This window comes from Filicampus tigris, chromosome 17, assembly GCF_054856515.1.
Source record: "Filicampus tigris isolate MCC_2025a chromosome 17, RoL_Ftig_1.0, whole genome shotgun sequence".
Classification (NCBI taxonomy): domain Eukaryota; kingdom Metazoa; phylum Chordata; class Actinopteri; order Syngnathiformes; family Syngnathidae; genus Filicampus; species Filicampus tigris.
The window spans coordinates 14,427,875-14,453,502 of NC_141233.1; the positions used below are offsets into that span (position 1 = coordinate 14,427,875).

The 25,628-nt window shown below is 40.2% G+C and overlaps 2 protein-coding genes across 8 annotated transcripts; one reads left to right on the plus strand and one right to left on the minus strand.

Annotated features, from left to right (window-relative positions):
* Nucleotides 1–50: 50 nt before the first annotated feature.
* LOC147133532 (sodium- and chloride-dependent GABA transporter ine) lies at nt 51–9,352 on the minus strand. The gene is made up of 14 exons (XM_086056980.1): nt 9,170–9,352; nt 6,637–6,801; nt 5,432–5,566; nt 5,149–5,353; nt 4,034–4,166; nt 3,827–3,961; nt 3,039–3,142; nt 2,827–2,951; nt 2,064–2,176; nt 1,840–1,980; nt 1,670–1,769; nt 927–1,027; nt 676–843; nt 51–484 (listed from the first exon to the last, which is right to left on the minus strand). The coding sequence occupies exons 1-14, from the start codon at nt 9,186–9,188 to the stop codon at nt 359–361; spliced, it is 1,770 nt and encodes a 589-aa protein (XP_085913106.1). The 5' UTR covers nt 9,189–9,352; the 3' UTR covers nt 51–358.
* On the plus strand, nt 2,848–23,933 carry LOC147133533 (flotillin-2a). Of its 7 annotated transcripts, none has more exons than XM_086056984.1 (13): nt 2,848–2,863; nt 3,842–3,952; nt 4,068–4,230; nt 11,972–12,053; nt 14,515–14,605; nt 18,106–18,229; nt 18,485–18,603; nt 18,844–18,957; nt 19,039–19,158; nt 19,952–20,166; nt 20,323–20,506; nt 21,218–21,367; nt 21,884–23,933. In XM_086056984.1, exons 5-13 carry the CDS (start codon nt 14,516–14,518, stop codon nt 21,923–21,925), a joined length of 1,158 nt encoding a protein of 385 aa, XP_085913110.1. In that variant the 5' UTR covers nt 2,848–2,863; nt 3,842–3,952; nt 4,068–4,230; nt 11,972–12,053; nt 14,515; the 3' UTR covers nt 21,926–23,933. The 7 variants fall into 7 exon arrangements, with proteins under 7 accessions (XP_085913110.1, XP_085913113.1, XP_085913111.1 ...); XM_086056987.1 differs by lacking the exon at nt 14,515–14,605 and adding an exon at nt 15,127–15,217 and having other exon boundaries at nt 2,849–2,863; XM_086056985.1 differs by lacking the exon at nt 2,848–2,863 and having other exon boundaries at nt 3,836–3,952.
* The last annotated feature ends 1,695 nt before the right edge of the window (nt 23,934–25,628 follow it).

The window sequence follows — 25,628 nt, forward strand, 5'->3', positions numbered from 1 at the left end:
AGAATATAAAAGTTTCTGCCCATGAAAGTCTTTGCCCTAGAACTGTGATTTTGTCATGTAAAATAATATCACCATTGCATTGTAATGTAATAGCTAAATATAATTACAGTACAGTAGAACTACAGTATTTACACTCATCCCTGCTTTAAAACTTCAGAGCTATCACATTTGGTGTAGATGTATCAGCAGAGCTTAACACTGACTGTGCACATTGACAATAATTGACACTGATTTGCTAGAAGAAAAAAAAATATATGTATATATATATATATATATATATATATATATATATACATACACCTGACCATTGCAGCTGCACAAAGCAAAAAAAATCTCAACTGGCCTCATTTGGCAGTTTCTATTGTAGACCAATGCCGGTGCTGACAACAGCCACGGTCGGGTATCGATCACTTCCTCCCCTTTCATAGTACGGCATTTTGGACTTTTCATTCAGGGCATATGGTGTGATGGACAGCTTTAGTTTCTGTGGAGGAATGGGGGAATGGACCAAAATGTTATGACGTTTTACATCCTGCATATGCAGCACTGCAGTGCAAAGGCCTTAGGCCACCACTCGCTTTGTTTGAGTGATCAGTGTGAATCAACAATGGTTGAACAGATTATGAAAAAATAAAACAAAACGTTTACTGTATACTGTAAATATATTTACATCACCTGCACAAATGAGCCAGGCAGCACCCACAACGTGTGAATGGTTGCCAATGGGATCCAAATGATGGAGGCCACGGCAATGACCCAGCCAAGCCCTTGAGCCCAGGCAGGGAAGACATAGCCTTCATAGCGAGCTGGTTTGAACTTGATAATGGAAAAAATGAGGATAATCTGCCCCCAACCCCCCAAGAAAGAAAGACATTGAGGATGGGCCGTACTCCACAGTGACATTGTACAACAGTCGGCTGACTTACAGTGATGAGAAAAGGAGCAATGATTTGCCAACACAGTCTGAAGAAGATGTTGGGCCTTTTTCCCGTCATCTCTTCCAGGTTGTCGGATAATCGCTTCACACCTAAACATATGAACAGACAGCTAAATACAAGAACAAACACTGAAACAAACAAACAAACAGGTGCATCTCAATCAATTAGAACAGTGTTTTTCATACGGCACACTTGCGAGATATTGTCATGTGCATGTGTAGGAAATTATCTAATTTGTGCGGTCTAGCGCCTGGCAGCATAATAATGTCTTTACTACCTTGTAGTACTCTTCCATACCAGCAGGTGGCAGCAGTAGCAGCAGCAGGTAGCTAATTGTCTTTGATTAGAGACAAGCGAATTAGTGACGCATGTTTTTCCTAACAGGTCCATGTTTCACCCTCAGTAAGTATCAATATGAAACATTTTAAAATACTTTTTTTCTTTGTGTTTATTTAATTCCTATTGAAGACGTTATAATATACGTCATTCTTCAATGTCAAAAATGCTTATTTAAACAATATAACATTTATATTGTTAAAATTAGCTTTTTCTTTTTCACAATTTACGCTGGTGGTGTGCCGCGGGATTTTTTCAATGAAATAAATGTGCCTTGACTCAAAAAAAGTTTGAAAAACACTGAATTAGAATATCGTAGAGTGAAAACAACTAAATTGTCCTGTACAGTACTCCATAATAGTGAACTTAAAACATAAAACATACTACCTACTCACCATAAAGCCAGCAAATGCCTATAACCTCGAAGAATGCGAGGAACATGATGGACACGATGGCAGTGTAATGATCCATCAGCTGGAAAACATAAATCCCCGCCTGCAAGGATAAGAATTTTCCATAAGATGTCATCATGAATTGAGCACATAGAGGAAAAGATAGCTTTTACCTGCGTCACATTCGGAATTCCAAGAAGACACGCAATTCCACAAACCGCAAGAACTAACAGCTCTTTCTTCTTGAAGAACTTCAGCAGACGCTGATTGGGTTGATCCATCAGACTGGTCACCATCACCTCAACCATGGCAAACTGGCCAAATGGAAAGAAGACGTTGACTGAGGCCTATTGTTTTTTTACCTGTATTACTTGGTGTAGGGTGTTATTGGGTCTACCTCGCTGTCAATTCCGAGGAAAAGCAGCATACAGAAGAACAATACGGCCCACAGTTGAGGTACTGGCATACTGGCAAAGGCTTGTGGGTAAACAACATACACAAGTCCTGGACCTAGATAACATAAAAATGTACATAGGAAAATAATTCATCAGTGGCGTGTTGTCAGGGCCTTCATGGCCGTCTCTGATGGCCCAAACACTAGTAATAATTTATTCCCAACAGTCTTTTGTCTTCATTTCACTGGGTGTCTTGGCTGCTCAATTTCCAGTTGTTTGTGACTACACACAAGTGGTTAAAGTGTGTGTTAATTTCAAAGTCACCAAGCAAGGTAATGTATGAAGTTTATCCTTCTGATTGGTTGATCTTAAAATGAGCATCAAATATTGTTTTACAGGTGAATATGATATTTGACATGATTAAAAATTCAGTTTTAAGGCATACTTTACAAGAAAAACTTTATTTTCTGAGGCTAGGTCATCAACTCTGTTGCTGGGTTGCTTGGTTCAATTCAGACAGATTTTTTGGGGGGGCACTTTCAGAGCAGTTTCTATGAGTGGCATCTTACACATGCAGAAGCAAAAAAAAGGCCATCTGCATCTGCATCATGATTGTCTTTTATTTCAACTTTTTTATTGATAAATACTGCTTGTGAACAGCTATTGTAGTGTAGATGTTTGGAGTTGAAGATAAAGCGAACTGTGTTTTCATGCTTTAATTAATACGCAAAATGTGTCCTTTTTAATGTTAGTTTCCTTACTCACCATCCACAGCCAACTGGGCCACCGGAATGTCCTGCAGGTGAGACATGTAGCCGAAAGCAGAGAATATAACAAAGCCTGACAGAATACTCGTGAGAGAATTGACAATGGATATTGTCAGTGTGTCCCTGTGGGAAAAGCGAGAGAGCATCTTTGTACTGTTTCTGTCCAGATGTCACACAAGGGCTCATGGGGGTGGTGAGTGGGGCTTTTACTTAATTATGTTGTTGTTGAAAGAGCTATAGCTGGCCATGGCCATGAGGAATCCGAATCCTATTCCGATGGAGTTGAAAATCTGGGCTGCAGCGTTCACCCAAACCTGCAAGCAATACACTGAAAATGTATTGGTTCCTCACGAGCGTGTTTGAGCATTTATTTAATGTGCTTAAAGCCTTCCACGCACTCTTTGCTATTTCTCAAAGGACCCAACCCAACCTCAACCCAAACATATTTTTTTCAAAAATATGTCCCAAGCAGGCCAACTGGTTGAATGAAGTACGGCATTCTGATTAATATTGCGTTTGTGGAATATGAGTTAAGCAGCAAAATCCACCCGTTTTTAGCCATCTCACGGGGCGGCCATTTTGTCACTTCTGTCGACTGAAAATAACATTGCAACTACTCAGGGCTCAGGTAACGACCGATCAAGCTCAGATTTAGAAAACAGGTCAGCCTTGAATGGTCGTTACCTGAGCAACTGTGATGTCATTTTCAGTCGACAAAAGTGACAAAATGGCCGCCCCCAGAGTTGGCTAAAAACGAGTGGATTAAGTCTTACTCTACAAACACAACTTGTTTCAACTAGTGGGCCTGCATAGAACATATTCTTGAAAAAAAATATGTTTGGGTTGACTTCCACTTTAACTCAGCTTTCTTTATAGAGCACTATAAAAAAAACAAAAAAACAACCACAACTGAAAAAAAAAAACTTCTCTACATAAATAAAAACAGAGCATAAAGCACAACAACAACAAAATAATCAAAATAAATTCTTCTTTCTCACCTCCACTGAGAGCAGCTTGTCCCATTCCGGCACAATGAAGAATGTTATACCCTGAATGGCTCCAGGAAGCTGCACGTTGTTGATTAGCAAGGCAATGAGGATGACATATGGGAGCAGCGCTGTGAGGTAAACCACCTGTACACAAAACCAAGAAAGTATTGAAAGAAGAGCTCTTACTCACCTCACACGTGTGTCAATTGGGCTCACCTTGCCTGTCGATTTGGTCCCCTTAAAAATGCAGAGATAGATGAGGATCCAAGCCAGCACGAGAATAAGGAAAAGGTCCCATTGTATCACTCCGGCCTCCTCGATTCCCCCTGTTTGCTGCAGCATCTTATACCTTCACAGAAAGATGCATGTCAACAACTTGGGTGTAAAGCCAGTGGAGGGCAGCAAGGACTGAGGTAATGTGTTCATTTCTGTTTGTGGAGGTGGTTACGTCATGTGTAAGTGTGTGAATTGCTCCCAGGTGGCCCCAGGATCAGCATTACAATGTTTAATTGCAACAAAAAAAATGCTTCTTCTTCAGATTGTCTTTCATTATGCCTTTATGAAGCACAATATGACGGGGTGCATTTTTAAAAATATTAAAAACACATTTAAATTTTGGGGAGGAGGAACGGATTAATCGCATTTCAATGGGGAAAGATGACTTGTAATGTTTGAGTTACAAAAAAATAATAATTAACTCCTATCTCAAGGCATCACTGTACTGTATTTCATATGTCCCTTTAGTTCATTAAAATGTCTTTTAATTGGCTATCCTCTTGAGGTTTTTATTTTTTTTTGCAAGGTCGGGGAGAGTCCAAGATTCAGCGATACGCCATACAAAAAAAAAATATCCGCTTGCATTTAATTGTTGCGTGCACGCATGCAAAGAGAGGTGACTAATATTTACAAGTGGCTTTAACCTGAGAGTTTTGACCTTTCCTATCGTTTTTTTTCACTGATATCGTTCACATGGCTCATGTGATAAGCTTACACTGTTGCATTCTCCATGCTGTAAAAACTTCCTTTTGTAACTTTTGCCTTTTTGAACATTTGATATCCTTGACGTCCAGCTTTAAATCCACGTACCGGTATTCGATTCAATGCTTTAGTAGAATGGCTTGGGCGCGCTCGTAAAATGACGTACTATGCGACTGTATCCCTACTATTGCCTTCCTCTACAGTTTGCTATTCCTGCACACTAGTAGGACAGCTTTGACATACAAATAGGACAACTAGTGAGGTAAAACTGCAAGTGGCCATTTTGGTGCCTTTCAACTGAGCCTAGTTGCTAGTGCAGCACATCAGTTTACGATTGAGGTAAAATTGCGTACTTGAAGAACTCCTGGCTGGCCGTGGACGAGTAGCTGCCATTTGTGGCGTGATCCGTACAGTTGCGAGTGTTCCACGTGTTGTTGCAACCCTGCCAGGGTAGCGGCACTTGGAAGGAGCTGAACAGGTAGTAGAGGGCCCAAGTAATGACCACGTTGTAGTACGTGCACATGATGAAGGAAATGGCCACGGATGCTATTCCGACACCTGTGCGACAGAAATATGGATTTCATTAAAACAGTGCCACTGCCATCTCGCAGGAAAGGATGTGACTGCCTATCATACCTTTTAAAAGTGGGCAGAGTTGAGCAAGAGCATGGACAGGCCCTCTTTTTGTGTATTGTCCAATGGTCAACTCCATATGGAGCAGAGGGATCCCCAACACAACCAGCATAAGAAGGTATGGTACCAGAAATGCACCTGCAGAGAAAGGATTGTACTTCACACCTCGGCGGATATGCACCTGTATACCAATTTACAAAAGTGAAGAACAAACATCAATTCATCAACTAAAGACCAGTATCACTCTTTCCACACTTTGAATTTTTTTTTTTGCACATAGACTTGACAAATGTTCATGGATCTTATAAGTGAGAAATAATTTGGCTTTAGAGTGAAAAGTGTGTCCACTTTACTGTTCACCGTTACTGCCATACATGATGTATTGTGTTAATTCCACACGATAAATCATATATGGAAATATCGGGCAACGCGTATAAAACAACCACCCAGACTTTATGTTACAAAAAAAGGCAATCGGAATTATTAATCAAGGCGGCTACATAGAACCAATCCACTATTTATCAACTTAATGCACTTTATTTTTAGGACTTTGTTGAATTTCGTAATACAGTACAATTGCATAATACAAAGTGACTATATGATAATGACTTAAAAACATGTCGCTTCCTTACTACATTCAAAAAGATGTTCAAAACAAGAGTGATAAAAAATACAAATTAAGTCTATAAGGGGAAAAACAAACAGTGATGACGATGAAGCAGTTGGCAGTGTTGGCATGAATGTTGTGATTACATGATGTTATTTTTGGATAAGAGTATTACTGTGCACATTAGCTTACTATGTCATTATTATTTTACAAGGCAAATGTGTGTACAGATTTAGGGGTAGGACCTGATAAAATGTTTTTTAACTTCTTCCTACTCCTATTGATCATGTACGTACATTTGGTTTGAAGAACAACTCTCATTTTTAACAGTTTAGTTTCCCATGTCAGAAAGATCATTATCTTTGTTAATGTAAAACCTGCCCTTCACTGCACGTGCATGTCCATATATATATATATATATATACATATATATATATATATATATCATACATATATATATCGTCATATATATCATATATACGTATATATATCGTCATATATATATATATATATATCTATATATCGTCATATATATATATATATAGAGATATATAGAGATATATATATATGTATCATCATATATATATATATCATTACTCACCTCCTCCACTCCTGAAGCAGAGGTAAGGGAACCTCCAAATGTTGCCCAGCCCCACGGCGGAGCCGATGCCCGCCAGAGTGAACTCTATCTGCCTGCTCCACGTGGGTCTGCTCTCTTGCTTGGCCATGTTTGCTGCCGGCGTCCAGGCGGTCGCTCTTCTGGGCCCTAACTCAATAGAAAAGAGGCTGGAAGTTTAAGTAACACTGGTTGACATAACTTTTTATTATCCGTAATGATTAGCAGAAGGCCCTACTATATAAGTCCACTGGCTTGGGAAGAGATTAATGTTTGTCATCACAAGCTTTGGATCAGCCATCCATCATCCATATATCGCTTATCCTCACAATGATATCTATTTTTTCTCTTGTATTTTTTTATTTCACTTTCCCCTATTGCAGCACTACAGCAAAGCACATACAGTATCATATATTTTTTTGTTGATATATAAATATATTCTGTCACTTTTTTGATTCCATAATAAAAGATGTCGCCTATTGTTAATATAGTTTAGATTTAATACATTTCTTTAAATCTTACTGTATTTTTAACACAGTTCAGATTTATCATATTTTATATATTATATTATTACATTTTTTTTACTTTTAATTATGTTTTATTAAAACGATAGTATAATAATTTGAGTAATCATTTCTATTTGTTTGAATGTTTAAGCGTAGAATGTTATGGATTTTTTTTTTTTTTGGTTCTTTTGTTTTTTATTTTACATAAAAACATCATGCTGTATTCATACTTGTTTTAATGCCTTATGGCTTGTCTTCTTCAGGAATGCTATTTTAAAACATTGTCTCGTGTACTCGTTACATGTCAAGGATTGCACCTGTCAGCTCACACGTCCAGCATGATACAAAGTGCATTTTTGACACGTGAGCCCACAACCGTTTCCAGGTGAAAAGTCATGATAAGAATTATCATTCCTGCGGCAAGTACAATATCTCTAACTCCCGATGATAATAATAAGCAAACAAATACAGTACACGCTTGGCCATTAAGAATCAGGATTTGGAATTTAAAAGGTTTGGGAGGAAGGAGGATGTACTGATATTTTTTGAATGGATCAACATAAAACTACAAAAAAGCATAGTGTCCTATAGTGCTTAGCATATCCACCTCACAGTCAAAAGATTCTGGGTTTGATTCTCAACTCAGGCCCTCCTGTGTGGTATTTGCATGTTCCGCCCGTGCATTCTAGCTCCCATATTGCAACAATATGCATATTGATTTAATGGAAAAATCTGAACTAAGAATGTGAGTGAAAATGGTTGTTTGCCTCTACGTCCCTCTATGTGCCCTGCATCTCAGTGGCGACCTGTCTAGGGTGTGCCCTTGCCCAAAGCCCACTGGTATAGGATCAATAATAATAATATTGCATTTTGGTGCAAATGAACAAGTGTGAATGCTCTCCTTCAGCTCATCCTGGCCCTCTGCACTCGAGTTAAAATTTGCTACAACGCTGTTTGGTATTTGTGAGACATCTGCTGGGCATATGAGCATACTGTTTAGAGGGGGAGGGGGATTCTAGTTTCTGCACCACAAACGTGTATAAACCAGCTGGATTGTGGGGAAAAAAATGCAGTTTATATGAAAGTGATCAATCAATCCGTCACTCAAAGTGCACAGACATGCAAACAGGTGTTGACATCATGCAACTTTCTCAGGCCTGCATGATGTAATGCTGTGATATCAACATGCTGGTCATAATGGAGCAATATGGGTCATGTTCCCTGGGTAATGTTTATCTGTCTGTGTCAATGAATCTATCTATCTATCTAGAAATTACTGATATAAATGTATGGTATACAAGTCTACACCCCCCTGTTTAAAAGCCAGGCTTTCGTTATACAGAATTTAAAGAGACAGAAAAAACATTTCAAAACATTTTGCACCTTCGGTATTAATGTGACCCATCACCTGTACAATCTGAATAACCACAAATAATTGTATTACAAATTTTAGTAGGCTTTTCCTGACATGACCTGACGGTTTCATGCTATTTTTATGTTTTTTATTTTCAATCTGTCTCTCCGAAGGACACTTTGACGTCATATCCTCTGTTGTTTGGATGTTTGGGAAAGATCCGGTAACTTCGGATGTGTGTCGAGAAGAAAAATAAAAGCTTAAAGTTGACGCCAAAGCAAGCCAGCTGTACGGACATTGGTGACTTTATATTTTGAAAGTTTCGAGCGGAAGCGCTGATCGACCTTCCTGAGTGGAAAGAAAATCGATACGGGTGTGGGTGTGACTGGGAGCCGTTCGCGGATGTTGTGATGAAATAATTGTCAGGGTTTGTGGGGGAAAAGGGGGAACGTACATTTAACATCTTCTGTGTCGAGTATTTTTTTTTTATTCTCTTTTAAAATGGGAAACTGTCACACCGTTGGACCAAACGAGGCGCTTGTGGTTTCAGGTAACGACAAAAACTCGTGGTTTTTTATATTTAAAGCTCCGCGGCCTTTGCTTAGTTTGAGCTCGATGAAGGGATTTAAGAGGCGGGCCTTGGGGGCGGTTTCTTTACCTTCACTCGATGAATACATCTTTATATCGGTCAAAATACATCTCACTTACAAACAGGACCCACGTACATAACATCAATGTAACTACGTTTGACCAACTGACGTGAATAAAAACGACAACCAAAAAAACATATACTTTATATCGTAATTCCCGCTACTACCGATTACGTAACATCTTCGACCATAGCCGCTTCTGTAGCGTTTGAACATTCACATCAATGTCACAAACGATATGTAGTTTTCCTCTTTATATCATCTTATCAAATGGAACACAGCGCATGCGTTTTATTCTCTTGGCGTTCGGGCGACAGCATAGCAGAGATCGGACAATTTCCTGTCCCTCGTGCTCGTGTTGCTTTTGTCTGCTTCTAAAATAGGTTTGTTTTAGGCATTAAAAACAGCAAGACAGGGCAACGTGTAAGGTGAGGTGTTTTTTTTTTATTAGCTTTGCGTGTTTATTAGTAGCAGGACATGGCGGTTTGTCCCTGCAGCGGGAACACAGCTGAATAAATTAGATTACATGGGAGAGGCCCATCAAGTCTTCCTGGCTTCGGTGCAGTTGGCTGTGCACGACACAGAATGGCAGACCAGGCATCAACTGATGTTTAACAGAGTGAACAAATGAAGGCGCCCAACCCTCATCATTATGGTCGATAGTCTGAAGTCAGAATTTTCTGAAGCCCATTAAAAAAAAAAAAAAGCCGTGTTTTCTCACAGTTGTAAAGTTGAACAAATTCTAAAGGACAAAATATTGTAAAACAGTTAAATGTTCTGCCTATAATTCATACTTTTATTATTGTAAGCAGTTTGGGAAAAAAATTATTTCCTATGATTCATATTTTTATTATTGTAGGCAGTTTGGGAAAAAATAAGTTATTTTCTTCATTATGGTTTTAAAAAAAAAACAACAATCATTCAGTTATCTGAATTTGTTCTTAACAAATATCGAAATTGGCATTGGCCTCAAAAAATCCATATGGGTCGGGCCCTAATTTCACCACCAACCATACACTTGGAATGCTTACTACAGCAGTAACAATTGACTCTGTTATTTTGTAATCAACAAACAAATGTTTTTTTGGTTCATAATGGCAATTTAGACTACCATACCTTGTAAAACATTTTTAATTTTTTTTTAAATAGAGAATAGTATCTAAGGTAACTAGGGATGTTCAGTGCCACTTTTTTTCCCCCAGACCGGTACTGATATGAGTACACTATTCACTCTGAGTACCCACCAATACTATGAGTACACTATTCACTCTGAGTACTCACTGATACCGAATACCGTTACTCTAGTACTTTTGATATATACAATTTGATTTGACACTAAGACAAAAAAAACTAAGACCTTTCTTTGTGATTCAAATGATGATTAGCCGGTGTGTCTAATATCTGCAGTATAGTGCTAACTACTACCGAGGTGGACTCGTCAGATTTGCCAACCAGATACCTGGTATTGGTACTGCCCACCCCTAAAGCTAACTTACTTACCAAAATGATACAAATGATGGAGTAGTTGTTAGTACTGCTGCCCAACAGCAAGAATGGCCAGTTTGAATTCTTGCATTGGTACTGTCAACACCTGACGTAAGGCCATTCGTTGTGGGGTTACACATTCTCTCCCCGTGTCTGTGTGGGGTTTCACCGGGCACTCCTACAACTAAAAACATAGTTCTCAGTGCCTTGACCTTGGTATTTACGAGATCTGGTTTCTGCATTGCTACCGATTGGCTTAAATGCCTCGTTTTTAAATCTGCTTAAGTGTAATTTTACTGACAAGTGACCCAGCACAACCAGTTTCCTCTCTCAACCACGTTTGATAACAGCACAGCGAGAAACTTCGGGATTGAATCAAACGTCCCAACCCCCACTTTTATAGAATGCAGTCAGGAATGTCAGTTATGCCAGCCAGTGCTAGCGAGACATCAGCTCAGCGTATTTCTAAAGATTCTCTGTCTAATTACCATTGACAGACAGTTTATTTTAACCATAAAGGATGTGCCACCCACATCCGTTTGTACAAATACCACAGGAATAAGATCATGTGCCTAATAATTTTCATAGTACTGTTTTGTGCAAGAGCTACTTCTCTACTTGTTACAGCCGCTGAAAAACAACAATGACTGCGTCTTGTTTTGCTTAGGATGTAATGATCAACTTGTGGGTCTGAAGAAGTCGATACAATGAAACAGTCAGTTAAACATTCTGTTCTGTAATCGATTTCATTTTAAATCATTTGTGGTCCGTCTCCCACCACAACACCTTTTTTACGTTTACAAGCAATATTTGAAGTGACATTTTTGCCCACTGCAATGGCAATGTTAGTTGAAGTGTATATTTTCTTTTACATGATCACAACAGTTTTTTCCGTTCAGGAAACCCGTGATTGTGAAAAATAAATATTGTAAAACAACTCATAGATTGTATTTGGGTAAGTAGAGGCGCGTGCGTGTGTGCATCTGTAAATATAGTCCAGCTCCTCCCCCTTTTTCTTTCTGTCAGTTAACATATGACAGCTGGGAATGCCGCCCGAAACACTCACACTGGAGATGAACCAGACTCCGGCCTGCGTGTGATGTGTTGCTATAGCGGTTTCTTTAGTTTTTCCAGTACCGTGTTCCTTGAATTAGGACACCCTCTTTTTACTGTTTGTCCATGAGTCACATATATGTGTTTGCATACACTGTACAACAAGCTAGTTACATGGCTACCTGTGCTCACACGACATTCTTTTTTTATTTATTTATTTCCCCCTATGATTATGGTGATGTGACGTTCATGTCGTTTGTGTTGTTCCTAAGGTGGCTGCTGTGGCTCCGATCAGAAAACGTATGTTGTGGGAGGCTGGGCTTGGGCTTGGTGGCTCATCTCGGACATCCAAAGGTAAGAGTGATCTGCACGCTACCCCGACAGTAGCAGTTGTCACGTTTTAGGCAAAAGCAAAGTACATCAAAATCAGATTGACGGTGGAGGTATTGTTTAAACCCGTTGCCACCTTTCTTATTGCCTTCTCGGCAACGGCTCATGGCTCCTGTGGTGCATTATTTTCTGATTGATTACCATCTGCATACACCCGGCTGGCCTTTGTGTACATGTCCACAATAATACGTTACTCCTTCATCTGTTCATTATTTGCTTGTATATTCACAGCTGACGCGGTTCATATTCTATTGTGGCCGAAAGGTCTTTTATAAACATGCAGCGTGTTTGTTCAAATGTTGAAACGTTGCCAGCTGCTCACCACCAAACATAACAAAGTTAAAGATTAAAAAAAACAAACCTTATTTTATCAACTCTGGCTCTGTAATGTGTATATCTCTGTGATAACTTTATGCTGTGGTCCAGGTAAAGCCGCGGAACTTTTAAAACAGAACAGTGTCTGCTAGTTTACCCATTAAAGTTAACCTTTTGCAAATCTTGCAGCTGAGTATTTTAAAAGCACTCATTCTCCTCACTCAGTTTCTATTTAAAGTGGAAAATCAACCCAAACACAATTTTTTCAAGAATATGTTCCCAGCAGGCCCACTAGTTCAAACACGGCATTCTGATGAATAGTGCGTTTGTGGAATATGAGTTAAGCAGCAAAATCCTACCCGTTTTTAGGGGGCAGCCATTTTGTCACTTCTGTCAACTGAAAATGACATCACAACACAAAACGGGTGGATTAACTATTATTCCACAAATATTTATCAGAATGCCTTGTTTCAATTAGTGGGCTTGCATAGAACACATTCTTGAAAAAAATACGTTTGGGTTGACTTCACCTTTTAGGGCATTTACTGAACTACTTGCTTCAAAGCATTTTGTCTGTTACTTTAACTTACATGGACTAACTTTTGCTAATCTTCATTCGCTTTTGGAGCACCTGGGTTGAATGTATTGGTGATCTAATGTTTGCTTGTCTCTCTGACGAGCCGCTTTCCCGTGTGCGCCTCAGCTCGACTGTGTCCGCTTCAGGTTACCCATTTCCAATTTAGACCCACACTTCGGTGTTGCTTGGCAACATAATGGTCGACCGCAACAACAAAGTGAAGTCAATGCATGGATGATCTTCTAAATTCACTAAACCCTGACTGGCCGTCACTTAATATTATGGTCACATTTATTTATTTTTTTTCGTAGAGGATGACAGCAGAAGGAAAGCGCTCGCTCATCTCCAGAGTCACGAGCACTTGAACTAAAAGCCTGCTGTTTGGCGGGGAAGGGCACACTCTCTTCCCGCTTCTGATGCAGCAATCATGTTAATGTTCGGGCCATGACTCATTGATCCAGCTCTCCAGGAGACAGGAGGGGGTGATGGTGGCATTTATTAGAGAGTCAGTTCCTTGCGGTGTGCTTCTTTGTGCAAACATGGATGCTGAAGTCCCTCTTCATTTAAAAAAACAAAAACAAAAAACAGACGAACATGATTTTTATTTCCAAACAGCATTTTAAAAATTATAGTCATTGACCCAAATTATTAAAAACACCAGGTTTAAGTTAAATATTTGCAAACCATTGAACACATAGCTACAATTGGTATAAAGGAAGAAAATTAAATGTGTGGCTATTCCTTGACTGGAACACTATTGAGAGCGTGTTTGTTGAGGGTTTTGGGCGATAGTGGCAAACGTGGAAGATCCTAGCGCAGGGAGGCAAGACAGGGTGATTCAAAAAAGCATTCGTATTCATAAACACAAAAAGGCCAATAAGGCACATGGAAAAATCCAAACCCTGAACCGACAAAGTTCCAAAAATGTAAAAAAGTAGCAAAGAAACCCAAGTAGCAAAGAAACTAGAAATGTTACCATAATAATTTGGAGCAAAAAAAGTAGTCCGTATGCTTAAAGAGGTTCAAGTCAAACCCAATTTTTTTTTTTTTACAATAATATGCTGTATGAACAGTTGCAAAATGGCCGCTCCCTTAGATGGATTAAAACAAAAAAAGGTGGATTTTGCTGCTTAACTCATATTCCACAAACACAATATTAATAAGAACATCAACTGTATAGAACATATTACAGGATTGTTTTGGGTTGACTTCCGCTTTAAATAATTTGGAACTTTCATCTGTGGATCTTTAGTCTTTGTCCCCCTGTATTTAAACAATTACTAGCATAAAATTGAATGTTGATTTGAGCTGTAAGGCGCCTTGTTTTTTTTTTTTCTTTGTGTGAATACTTATATTCATAACAGCACTGGCAAAAAATAACAATAAGTCTTTGTGGCTGAAGCAGGAGCAGCAGGGCTTCGGGTCCTGACTTTGGCCACTTTCTCTTAACCTTGGTGACTGACCTTCCTAACAGCTGTTGTCCGACTTACTGTTTTGCCTCTGCCACTCCGGCCTGCCTTCCTGTCTGCGTAGAATGTCTCTGGAGGTTATGACCATCCTCTGTCGCTGTGAGAATATCGAAACCTCGGAGGGTGTTCCCCTGGATGTGACTGGGGTGGCCCAGGTAACGTATTTTCAAGTGACCACCCCGACCAAAAAAAAGAAAAAAAAGAAAAAAAAACAGCAGTGGCTGGCGCTCAAGACCAAAAGAAGATGCTGCAAAACTGGCTCAGCTAATCCACTCCAACCTGCTTGTGTGCGCTCGAGTGTGTATGTTCTCCTCCACGTGGCTTCTCTCTTCTGTCGTCAAACGGGGGGCAATCAGCAGTCGCTAACTTTGCCGTGAAGCTGCACTCTGAAAACGAAGTGGCATTGAAATCTATGGGAATAGCTTTGGAAAGTGAGTGACGCAATCCAAGTTGGGTTAATAGAGCTGCATTTGAAAACGATTTCAACAAGCAACCCAATGTAAAAGTTGGTTTCGGGGAGCATCGAATACTCCATTGTTAGTGCTCTGGAGTCCTTGGGTGAATGGTTTCACTTTGTCCTGATTTTTTTCCTTGTGTTCTGGCCCCTCCCTTCATTTGCTTCCCCTTCGAACATGCCTGTTTTTATTTTATATTTTTTTTCCCACATTCTTCACAGGATAACGCTTGAGATTATGACCCTGCAGCCCAAGTGTGAGGATGTAGAGACAGCGGAGGGTGTAGCTATTACTGTCACAGGGGTGGCTCAGGTAAATCACCACACTGCTTCTTTTTGGGAATGCCAGTTCAGACTTACCCCACACCCTCACCCTGTCGTCCCCCCCGCATCCCAGCAAATTCCTTTGGTCTGGCATCACCCCATAATCACGTCTGAGGTTTTTTCATACAGGGGGCTCAGGTTACCACGCAAGCATTAAAATTTTTTTTTTTTTTTTAAGCGGGCCTCCAAGATGTTTTGCATGTTTTGCCCTCATCGTTGTACGGAGGACGTTGAATGACTTGGATGTGGGCAAGCCTACACTTAGACTGACAGTAGCACTGTGTTCGAGGTCATGAAGCCAAAGCAGCTTTTAGCACTTGTGTCAATTCTTCGGATTAGTGACAACAGAGCAGCCACGATTAGTGTTTTTGTATAAAGTACTTTTTTTTTCTTTTTCATTTCAACCTTATACGCATTGGCACCCACAACAGTTGTGAATCCCTCAACTGATTCAGTCTGAATGAATCCTAGTGTGACAACAAAAAGCTGTTTGCGCCTTGCCTGCATGTTACTCTCACCCCATGTTCATTGCTCTTTGATCCTTTTTTTTTTATTTTTATTTTTTTTTTGGTTGTGTAATCTTATCGTGTCACTTTCAGGGATCTTAAAGCAAAGAGTTTATCAATATAGAGAAACCAAAAAAAAACAGAATATAATTTCAAAACTCTCCCGTGGTAAAATCAAAGTGGCAGTTATGAGTTCTTTTAATCGGACTCGTCTCTAAGAATCTCCTCTACACTCTTGACGAGCTGCAAAATCAATCCAACATATTCTTTAAGTGATAGTCACTTTTTAAAGAATAGTATCTTCAGCGGCCTTCTGTATTTCAATTCTTGATTTGGCTGCTACTCACTTGGCTAATTTTGCGTGCATGCCTTCTGTGTATTTGAAATGAGATGCCTCATAATCAGTCGTGTGCTGTGTTGGAAGCATCCAGTGTTCCTTGGTGTGCATTTTCCTCCATGCATGCTGACAATGAGCCCACTGTGTGGAACGACCCCTCACTTTCTCACACTTCTTTTAGCACGCAATTTCACTCTGCCCCGGCATTATTGGTCCGAGGGGATACAAAGTCTTTGTAGGGCCTCATGGCAACGGGAGTGACATGACCTTCAATGCTACACTTGTTAAGAGGGAATTGCCCTTCCACTTAATACTAAAGAAACCACAAAGTACTCCATTTTTTTAATCCACACTATTGCTTCGGCCTTCCTCAGATACATTCAACTACAAAGTTGTACATTTGGGTGACCGAAACTAATAGTAAAATGAAAAATATCTAATAATAAGTACATTTTCAGGAATAAAAAAAAAAAAATAAAAATCCTTTCTAGTTTTTCTGTTCTGTTCAGGAGGAAGTGTGATGGGGGGAGGGGTTGTGGCGGGGTCAGGAGATTCAGACACTCCCTTTTTCCATACTAGTTTATTCTAGGCTTAGCCTCAGCACAGCTCCCCCTGCTGACTCTTTTGAGCTGGCCTGCCGTGCGGTTGACCATCTTGCACCCTTTATCAGTTTTTACATGGAATGGCAATCACCACCCCCTTACATTGTGTGTCCTTCAATCCTGGTATGAGTGCATGTTACCCAATCAAATGGTGTGACCACTTGCCTAAGGACCCAGCTCACTTCTCTCTCTTCTGACAGCCCCAGTGGAGTACAGCATCGTCCCCGACTTTTTGTTTTCATTTCTTCACCATACAAATGAGCTCCTACTGTCAACGATGTCCCCATTCCCTTCCTTTATTTTGTGTGCATGGGTAATGAGCATGATACATGAGAGAGAGAGAAAAAAAAAAAAAAACATGTACAAGAAATCATACAGTAATAATGTTCCACACACAGGATTGGGTTTCGGCTATGTCCACATGTACGTGGCTATTTTTAACCCTTTCATGCACAGTGGTCACTACAGTGGCCAGCTATTTTAAAAGTTGTTTTCGCCTATATTAATGAATCTAAAAATATATTTTTATATTTTAAATCATTACATCAAATCATAATTAATGCATGAAATATTTTTTTAAAATTTAGATTAATTAATATAGGCAAAAGCAACTGTTAAATAGCTGTCCACTGTAGTGACCACTGTGCATGAAAGGGTGAAAGATGTATTTTCCTTGCTCTGGGGTAAAAACGAGCTAAGTCCACTCGCAACGGGGCTTTAACCCAATCCAGCGCCACATGAAAACACATTAGTTGGCTCTTAAGCCCGTTTTGGCCAATCAGAAGCGGCATCAGATGACTTTTTTTTTTTACAGCACATTCAGACGCCACCTTTCTGAGATGATTGGCAGATTGTTCAAAATCAGCCCGTGTCCGCATTGAGACGCCATCAATGAATGCGTTTCGAATTGGCTACGCGTGTTAAAAATCCCATTCTCATCTGTCATTGCACAGAATGAAATGAGCACACATGAGGCAACAACATCGTTAGATATGTTCTTTTATTAAATAGAGCTTAAGATAACGGCAGATAATGTTGAAAGGATGGGGTTTTCCAAAAACTCATTTTTGGGGGGACAAAACCGTCTGTTTATATGGTTAGCAGATGGAGAGAAAAAAAGGGCCAAAACTTATTTGTAAAAGTGTTTTTGGAAATATTTATGTACATGTGGACATGACCTAAATCATGGAGTTCGTCTTGTATGGAATTATTAAAGCCAGCAGCTGCTGTTCTCCGTAGCATATTTCTGGAGACCAGTCATTTGTAATAAAACAATGATTTAGAACCAGACTTATTTGTTTTAGGGCAAAAGTATCCACATCTATTTTTGCTAAACTCGTTTTTTAGCTATGTAAAGTAAGAAGTGCACATTTGTGTTCATTAATTGTTCCGTGTTTGCTCAGCTGACAATGTTTGTCCACATTGACGCCAGGTAAAGGTGATGACAGAAAATGAACTGCTGGGTTACGCCTGCGAGCAGTTCCTAGGGAAGTCGGTCGTGGAGATCAAGAGTGTCATCCTGCAGACCCTTGAGGGTCACCTACGTGCCATCCTCGGTAGGTATCTGCTCAGAGGGGAAACTTTGAGCCGCTATTGATCGTCAATTCTGTAACGGCAAGTATAAAACTGGTTGCCCGGCTTAAAAACACAAATCGCTCTCTTGGTGTCAGTCTGATCACCAAGAAATGGATGCGCAATACAGAGTATTACATGTTTCTCTTGCCAAAGCTCTTACGATCTCGTCATATTATGTTAATAACTTAAAGCGAGACTTTGAACAGGAAACACCAACACTTGTGTTTACATCACAGGTACCTTAACCGTGGAGCAAATTTACCAAGACAGAGACAAGTTTGCCTGTCTGGTCCGAGAGGTGGCGGCACCTGACGTTGGCCGCATGGGCATCGAGATCCTCAGTTTCACCATCAAGGTTTGAGACCGGACTGATTTCTTACTAATATTTCCAATGGCTGCTTTTTGATTATGTCGTGATTCAATTCACAAAGATCTACCAAGGAAACAGTTTAGCTCCTTCAGTAATCCGATTGAGACACAAGGGTAGAAAAAGACCCGATTTCAATTTTCAAAGTGTATTCTTTTTTCGCTGTGTGTAAACAAAAATCGTAGACCGCATTTAGGAACAAACTGCTCCTATTTATTTTTTGGACAGGACGTGTATGACAAAGTGGAGTACCTCAGCTCACTGGGTAAAACACAGACGGCCGCAGTGCAGAGGGATGCTGACATTGGAGTGGCGGAGGCAGAGAGAGACGCTGGCATCAGGGTAAGAGGAACGTTCAAAACAAACGTACAGCAGAACTAGTTCACTTTCGGGAACTCACATCTGTATTTGTTTTTAAAACAGGAAGCTGAGTGTAAGAAAGAAATGATGGATGTTAAGTTCCTGGCGGACACGAAAATGGCAGATTCCAAACGAGAGCTGGAAATGCAGAGAGCTGCTTTCAATCAGGAAGTCAACACGAAGGTATTAAAGGAACACAGTGTCATATATCCGTTTTTGTTGATTATGGCGGCGCCATGTGGACAAAGACGGTAGTGTTTTGACAAAAGTCAATCACATCTCCCATGCGCGCCAGCGCGAAATGTCGTGAAATTCCGAGCTCTCGCTGGCCTGTAAGTTGGACTGAATTACATTTCAATTTCCAGTGGCTGTGTGAAAGATGAATAGCGATGAGGCAATTAATCTAATTTTGCAAACAATACTTTTGGGGTTTTTTTGTTTGTTATGGGGCTTCTGCCTTGACACCAGTAATAGCACGTAGGCGTTCGAATCGAATTCCATCCTTATAGCGAAAGGAGGAAGTGAGTATGCCATAAAGCAATTCAGGCCATTTTTTTTTTTTTTTTTTTTTTTTGTGTGCCAGGGTTGCTCCGTCCTCCTCAAAATTGCTTAGTGCCAGTAAAAATTATACAGACCCCCCCGCAGGGCATGACAAAAGTCCCATTCAACTACTTGTAAGTCAATGTTTCATCAAAAGAGTTGCGGAAAAACTTTATTAAGGTCGAATTCTTGCCCGGTGCTGCTTTAATGCGTAGACTGGGCCGAATGGACTTGTGATGTGTTCCGGACCCACACACAATAGTTGAAAATCTGCACTATAGTGAGATCATGTCAAATACTTTTTTAAGATGTAGTTTTGCCCAAGGCATGGCGTTTCCCAGGTTGCGCTAGATAACCATAGAGCGCCTGAACACTCTTATATCCCCGATAGCCCAACTTAAAGAGCGAATTAGTTTAAGCCGTCCTGTCTCTCCAGAAAGCAGAAGCTCAGCTCGCTTATGAGCTGCAAGCAGCCAAAGAGCAGCAGAAGATCCGTCTGGAGGAGATCGAAGTGGAAGTCGTCCAGAGGAAGAAGCAGATCACCATTGAGGAGAAGGAGATTGATCGCACTGACAAGGAGCTCATCGCCACTGTGAAGAGACCTGCGGAGGCTGAAGCTTACAAGATGCAGCAGCTGGCTGAGGGGCAGAAGTGAGTGGGGGCGGTCCCTCGGCTATCTGTCACCTTTGCTAAACCGCCGGTCAATGGAAACGTCACGTTAAAATCGTGACTATGTGACACTGACTAGGCCATATTGTAAAGCCTGTTCAGCATAGTAAGTGAAGGCTTTCCTTGGCTCTCCGCCAGGATCAAGAAGGTGCTGACAGCCCAGGCCGAGGCCGAGAAGATTCGCTTCATCGGTGAGGCGGAGGCGGCCTCCATCGAGGCTGTGGGCAAGGCGGAAGCCGAGAAAATGAGGCTGAAGGCCGAAGCCTACCAGCAGTACGGCGAGGCCGCCAAGACAGCTTTGGTCCTGGAAGCACTGCCCAAGGTCGGTTGCGTTCATTCAGACGACATTTTGCATCATTCCTCATCATCACGACATCCTTCTCATTCGTCTGAAATTTGGACTTGTCATAGTTGAAAAGCTACAACAGCACTTAATAAATTATAATCAGCAACTTGAGTCTCAGGTACTGTTTTTTTTTTAATTTTTTTTTTTTTTTTAATCAAATAATTGTCAGCCAACTATCTTTTATACATTTGATATGCATAAAAATGATGTCGCAATCTAAAAATGAAATCACAAATCTGAAGAAGTGATTGCATGCCTTGAATTTGTAATTAACACACCGGCTGTGTTAGGAATCATTCGGTGGGTGCCTACTCATCACTCTATAAGACTTTGTTTGTTGCGGACTGTGTTTTACTCTCGGGCTTAACGGTTTTGAAAAAAACAATTAACGAAATTGCGGTTTTATTTATTTATTTTTTTACTCAATATTGCGATTGCGATTTAATATGCGATTAGCCTTTCAAGGTTCCCTTCTCATGTATTTTTTAACAAACAAGCAATACATTTACATGTATTGCAATAACAAATTTATTAATTATACAGACGTATTTTGGTCTTATAGGTTCGTCTTACGCTAAAATAAAGGCAAAAAAAACCCCACATGAATTAATATGACAGACTTTTAGCGTTCACTACAACTTAATACAATTCTATAAATGCTAAAAGTTTTTCCTTGTGTTGTATTAGATTGCCAGCAAGGTGGCTGCGCCCTTGTCCAGGACCAATGAGATCGTGATCCTGACCGGCGAAGGCAGCCGTGTGACAGGAGAGGTGAACCGTCTGTTAGCCGAACTCCCGGTTTCTATCAACGCCCTCACTGGGGTGGACGTGACCAAGGTACGTGTGGCCGCTCTTGTCATTCCTCAGCCTTATTTTCCGTGGTATACAGTATCTTTTGTGCTCGCATATGTTTGACTCGTCAACTAGCTTAATGCTAACATATAATGTGGATCACCGTAGAACGGGCTAATGGAAAATCAGCATAGATGTTACGGTTGTTAAAAACGGTGTAAATGCTGCTACGCATTATTTCACACTTAATGGCAGGCGATCTAGAGATACATCTATTAATATACAAGCAATGGAAAAGTAAATATTCACAATATGTCCTCTAATATAGACGTAGATTATGGTTACGGTGCGCTCTTGTTCTCAATAATGTCAATTGTGTCGTAACCAAGTTATTGAAAAGGTATTTGAACGGCATCATAGCTCCCTTTTGATTTTAGCTGCCTCGTTGTCCAGCAGGGGGCACTGCAGTTCCTGACGCAGCATGACATCCTTTGTCATATCTCAGTGAGAGAACGCTCCCATGTTGTCTGTGGGCTAAGCGAAGCTTTTCTCTGTCCACAGATCCCACTGCTGCAGAAGATGAGCGGCCAGACAGCCATCTGATGAATCGCAACTCCCTTCGGATATAAACAGTATCTGCCTCAAGCATGACAACACTTTCTCTAGCCTCTGACCCACTTATGCAAAACTGCCAGAAACACCAAACGAGATTTGAGATTTTTTTTTTTTTTTTTTTTTTAAATGATTTTTAATTTCCACCAAACAAAAAGAAAGGCTGTGGTGTAACCTCTCTTTGTTTTATCACCTTACTGGTCAGCCAGGATTTTATGCAGCAGTCCGGTTTAATTCAGCAAACCAAACAAAAGCAAAAGCGCGTCTTGAAAGGGGACGAACGTCAAATCTGGTCAAATCATAGCTGGCTTAAGAGAGAAAATTCCGATGGTGCTGAAAGAGTCCAAAATTCATTTAATGTTGAATCTGAGCTGGTTACAATTAGCAGCCTTTTATTCCCTCCGTTTCTCTACCTCTGAGAGAACTTGATCATCCGCTGTCAGGCTCACCTGCTCTTCACCTGTGACTGAAATATGGCTGGCATATACAGACTATTACTGTACAAGGATTGTAAAAGTAGAACCACTATTAGCTCGCCATCACCTCGCCTGTCCTCTTGTCGTCCCCATGTGCTCGTCGTGGCTGTCCAACCATCACTCAAGTGCCCAAAACTTTTCTCGGACAGCGCTTCGCCCTCCTGGTGTCATCCACATCCCCCCCCTGCTGTCACATCTGCCGTTTTACTAACACACAAAGAAAAAAAGAAAAAAAACGTTCTTTAACAACCAAGCCATGTTGTGGAAGGGTAGCCTTAAATGAGACCCGGATGCACGCCAGGCTCACCCATTACTCGTGAAGTGCGTCGCATAGCATGTGGTGGATGCTCAGGGCCATTCCCGCTACTCAAAATGTTGTCGTCTCCCCCACCCCCGCCCCAAACAAATTCTTTTGTGCAAAATAAATGTGAGCAAACATGTCTTTTTTTTACTTTACTATCACGGGAATGTTTTTTAACTGACAAAAAAAAAAATATTGCTTGGTTTGTTGCCGTGGAAACAAACCTTTTACTAACAGTAACTAACTAAGTGCTTGCATGTGTAACCTCCTCTGACACACACGAATTCACTCCCTCGTAACATCCGCAAAGAGAAGTCAAAAATAGTTCCATTGGCACCTTTTTGTTAGTCGCTCAGTTTTAAATGAAAATGAAATGGAAACATTCAATTTTGTGCTCCTTGATGTTATATGTTCAAATCCAAATACAGTGAGCCTCGACTATGCAAGGTTTCACTGTAGGTGACGAAAGAGGTGCTGGAAATGAGCGGTCCTTCTGTTAACCATTTTCCGGATGAGCTGTCTTTATTGTAACCGAACTTAATCGCAGAACATTTATCGAGCCGGCTGCTAGCTTAGAAGTGGAGTATATTGTTTGTTACATGTTTTGTACACAGTGCCTTTGTCAAAGAAGAGGTCATGCGTGTGCTGTGACTATTTCAATCATACACGTGTAGAGCTAGTAATGAGCTGTTGTTCATTTCCGCTTTCTACGCTATACATTGCTCATTGTAACCTGTCGATGTGAACGTTGTACATGCATACCTGTCTGATTTACTTTTGTACTTGTTCTGCTTCATGTATTTTATAACATTCAGTGGTATCAACATACATGGGAACACAAAAATATGTAGCTGCAGGATTTAGATTTAAATGTGGCTTTTTTTTTCTTTTTTTTTTTTCTGTCATATCAGCACCCTGTTTGTATTACATTTATTTTTGTCCGGTATATTCGGTGCAAAAAAAATTGCAGCTGGCTTACTCCATGTAGAATTTTGGAGACAATGTGGATGAAGACCAAACCTTAGACCTACGCCTTAAAAGCATTCTTCATTTGTATGTCATAGAAGAAGAAAAAAAAGTCTCTCTTATTAATAAGATTTCTATTTACGCTTCTCCTAATTCTGATCTTTTGACAAACTTGATCCAGCATGGCATTTGAAGCATGTGTTCATGTTACTCTATGTTGTGCACCATCCTCAAATAAAATATATACATACCACAACCCTGAAGCCTTCTGTTTGCTTGTGAAGGAAATCCGTCCATTTTCTGCGCCAACTATCAAAGTCATTGGCTTCAGTTAAGTTAACATGCTTATTTTTTCCTTGTATGTGGGAAAAAGCCGGATTACATGGAGAATTCTAGTCATTCAATTCACCTTGAGTATGATTTTCAACATACTAAAAATTCCACATTTTTCCAAAACGCACTTCACATTTTCCACCAATACTATGCCACAGCATTCCATATCAATCCACATTTCTCACCAATATCATTGTTACACAGCTTTTAACATCCTTACATACCATTCAATATCAGTCCACGTTATGATTTTTTTTTTTTCATTCAACATTTCAGAATTCACGTGCAATTTCTGCAGTAATGGTGTTTCCTAGTTATGACCATACTAAGAAACTAAAGACAACGGTTTGGTTTGGGCCATCCCTCTTGTGCAACAGCCAAGATATGTGAGCCTTGTTCACATGATGATTGGGTAGGATTAAACCGCATTTTACTTTATTAAGATGACCACAACCCTAGATCTACCTCTACAAAGATTTTAAAATCCCTGAATATTCTCAATTAATAGATCAAATTAATGGGAGTGGAAAGGTGACCGGGGGAGGGGCGGGGGGGGGACAAGCCTTTCTGAGCAGATAAGTTAGCAAAAGAGCAAACCACCCTGATAGTCTGCCATCTTTCATTATCTGAGCCTGCAGTCACTCAAGCTGGTGCCACTCCCTAACTAATGAGTGTTACCATGCCAACGGCCAGGCACCATTTAAAGCCATGACAAGGTTATTGAAACATAAGAGAAGCCTTTTTAAAAATGCTTTCATGTTACACCCGATGCCCTTCTTGCGGCATTTCATCATTTTTATACAGTTGAGTAAAACACTTACCAAGGAAGTTTCTAATTTAATATTTAAAAAATAAAATAAAATAAACTTTGAGGTGTCTCATGCATGAACGGGAATGTGATGCCTGATATATCCAGCACAAATCTAAATCCTCGAATTTCGGCGGGCAAATCCATTAAGTAGAAAAAGTCAGATAAGACATCACCATCTGACATATCATAGTATTACATTTTTATCTCCTAAAGTATCAGGCATTAATCCGTGGGGGGTGTCAGATTCCAATCGTGTATTGGAAATTGAACTTTATTAAAGCACATAACTGGATTTTTGAATAGTTTGCTAGGTTCTGCAGAACAAAATGCTGTTTCAAGGCAACTCTAGTGTAGAATAGGGCAGTGATTCTCAACCAGTTTGCAGGGGGCACATTAGCTCGGTTGACCTGTTTTCTGAAGCTGAGCCGTGATTGGTCGTTACCTGAGCCCCGCGCGGTTGGGATGTCATTTTCAGTCGACAGAAGTGACAAAATGGCCCCCTAAAAACGGGTAGGATTTAGCTGCTTAACTCTTATTCCACAAACGCAATATTAGTCAGAATGCCGTGTTTTAACTTGTGGGCCTGCTGGGAACATATTCTTGAAAAAAAATATATTTGGGTTGACTTCCGCTTTAAGTACAATTTATTGCGCAATATGCTTTAATTGAATCATTCTAAAAGTAGTTTTTACATTTAACATTAAACATATTCCTTGTTTATGATACTACTACGTTACTGTAATTTAATATTGCTCATTCTGGTATTAACTGTCAGATCTTGCAAATGATGTCCATTTCTCGGGGACA

Coding starts and splice junctions, on each gene's coding strand:
- LOC147133533 (XM_086056983.1), top strand. CDS start 9,013: ATGGGAAACTGTCACACCGTTGGACCAAACGAGGCGCTTGTGGTTTCA. Junction 9,062..11,971: donor CGAGGCGCTTGTGGTTTCAG/GTAACGACAAAA, acceptor GTTGTTCCTAAG/GTGGCTGCTGTGGCTCCGAT. Junction 12,054..14,514: donor CTCATCTCGGACATCCAAAG/GTAAGAGTGATC, acceptor CTGTCTGCGTAG/AATGTCTCTGGAGGTTATGA.
- LOC147133532 (XM_086056980.1), bottom strand. Junction 4,167..5,148: donor GCCAGCCAGGAGTTCTTCAA/GTACGCAATTTT, acceptor CTTTCTGTGAAG/GTATAAGATGCTGCAGCAAA. Junction 485..675: donor TGCCTGGCTCATTTGTGCAG/GTGATGTAAATA, acceptor ATTCCTCCACAG/AAACTAAAGCTGTCCATCAC.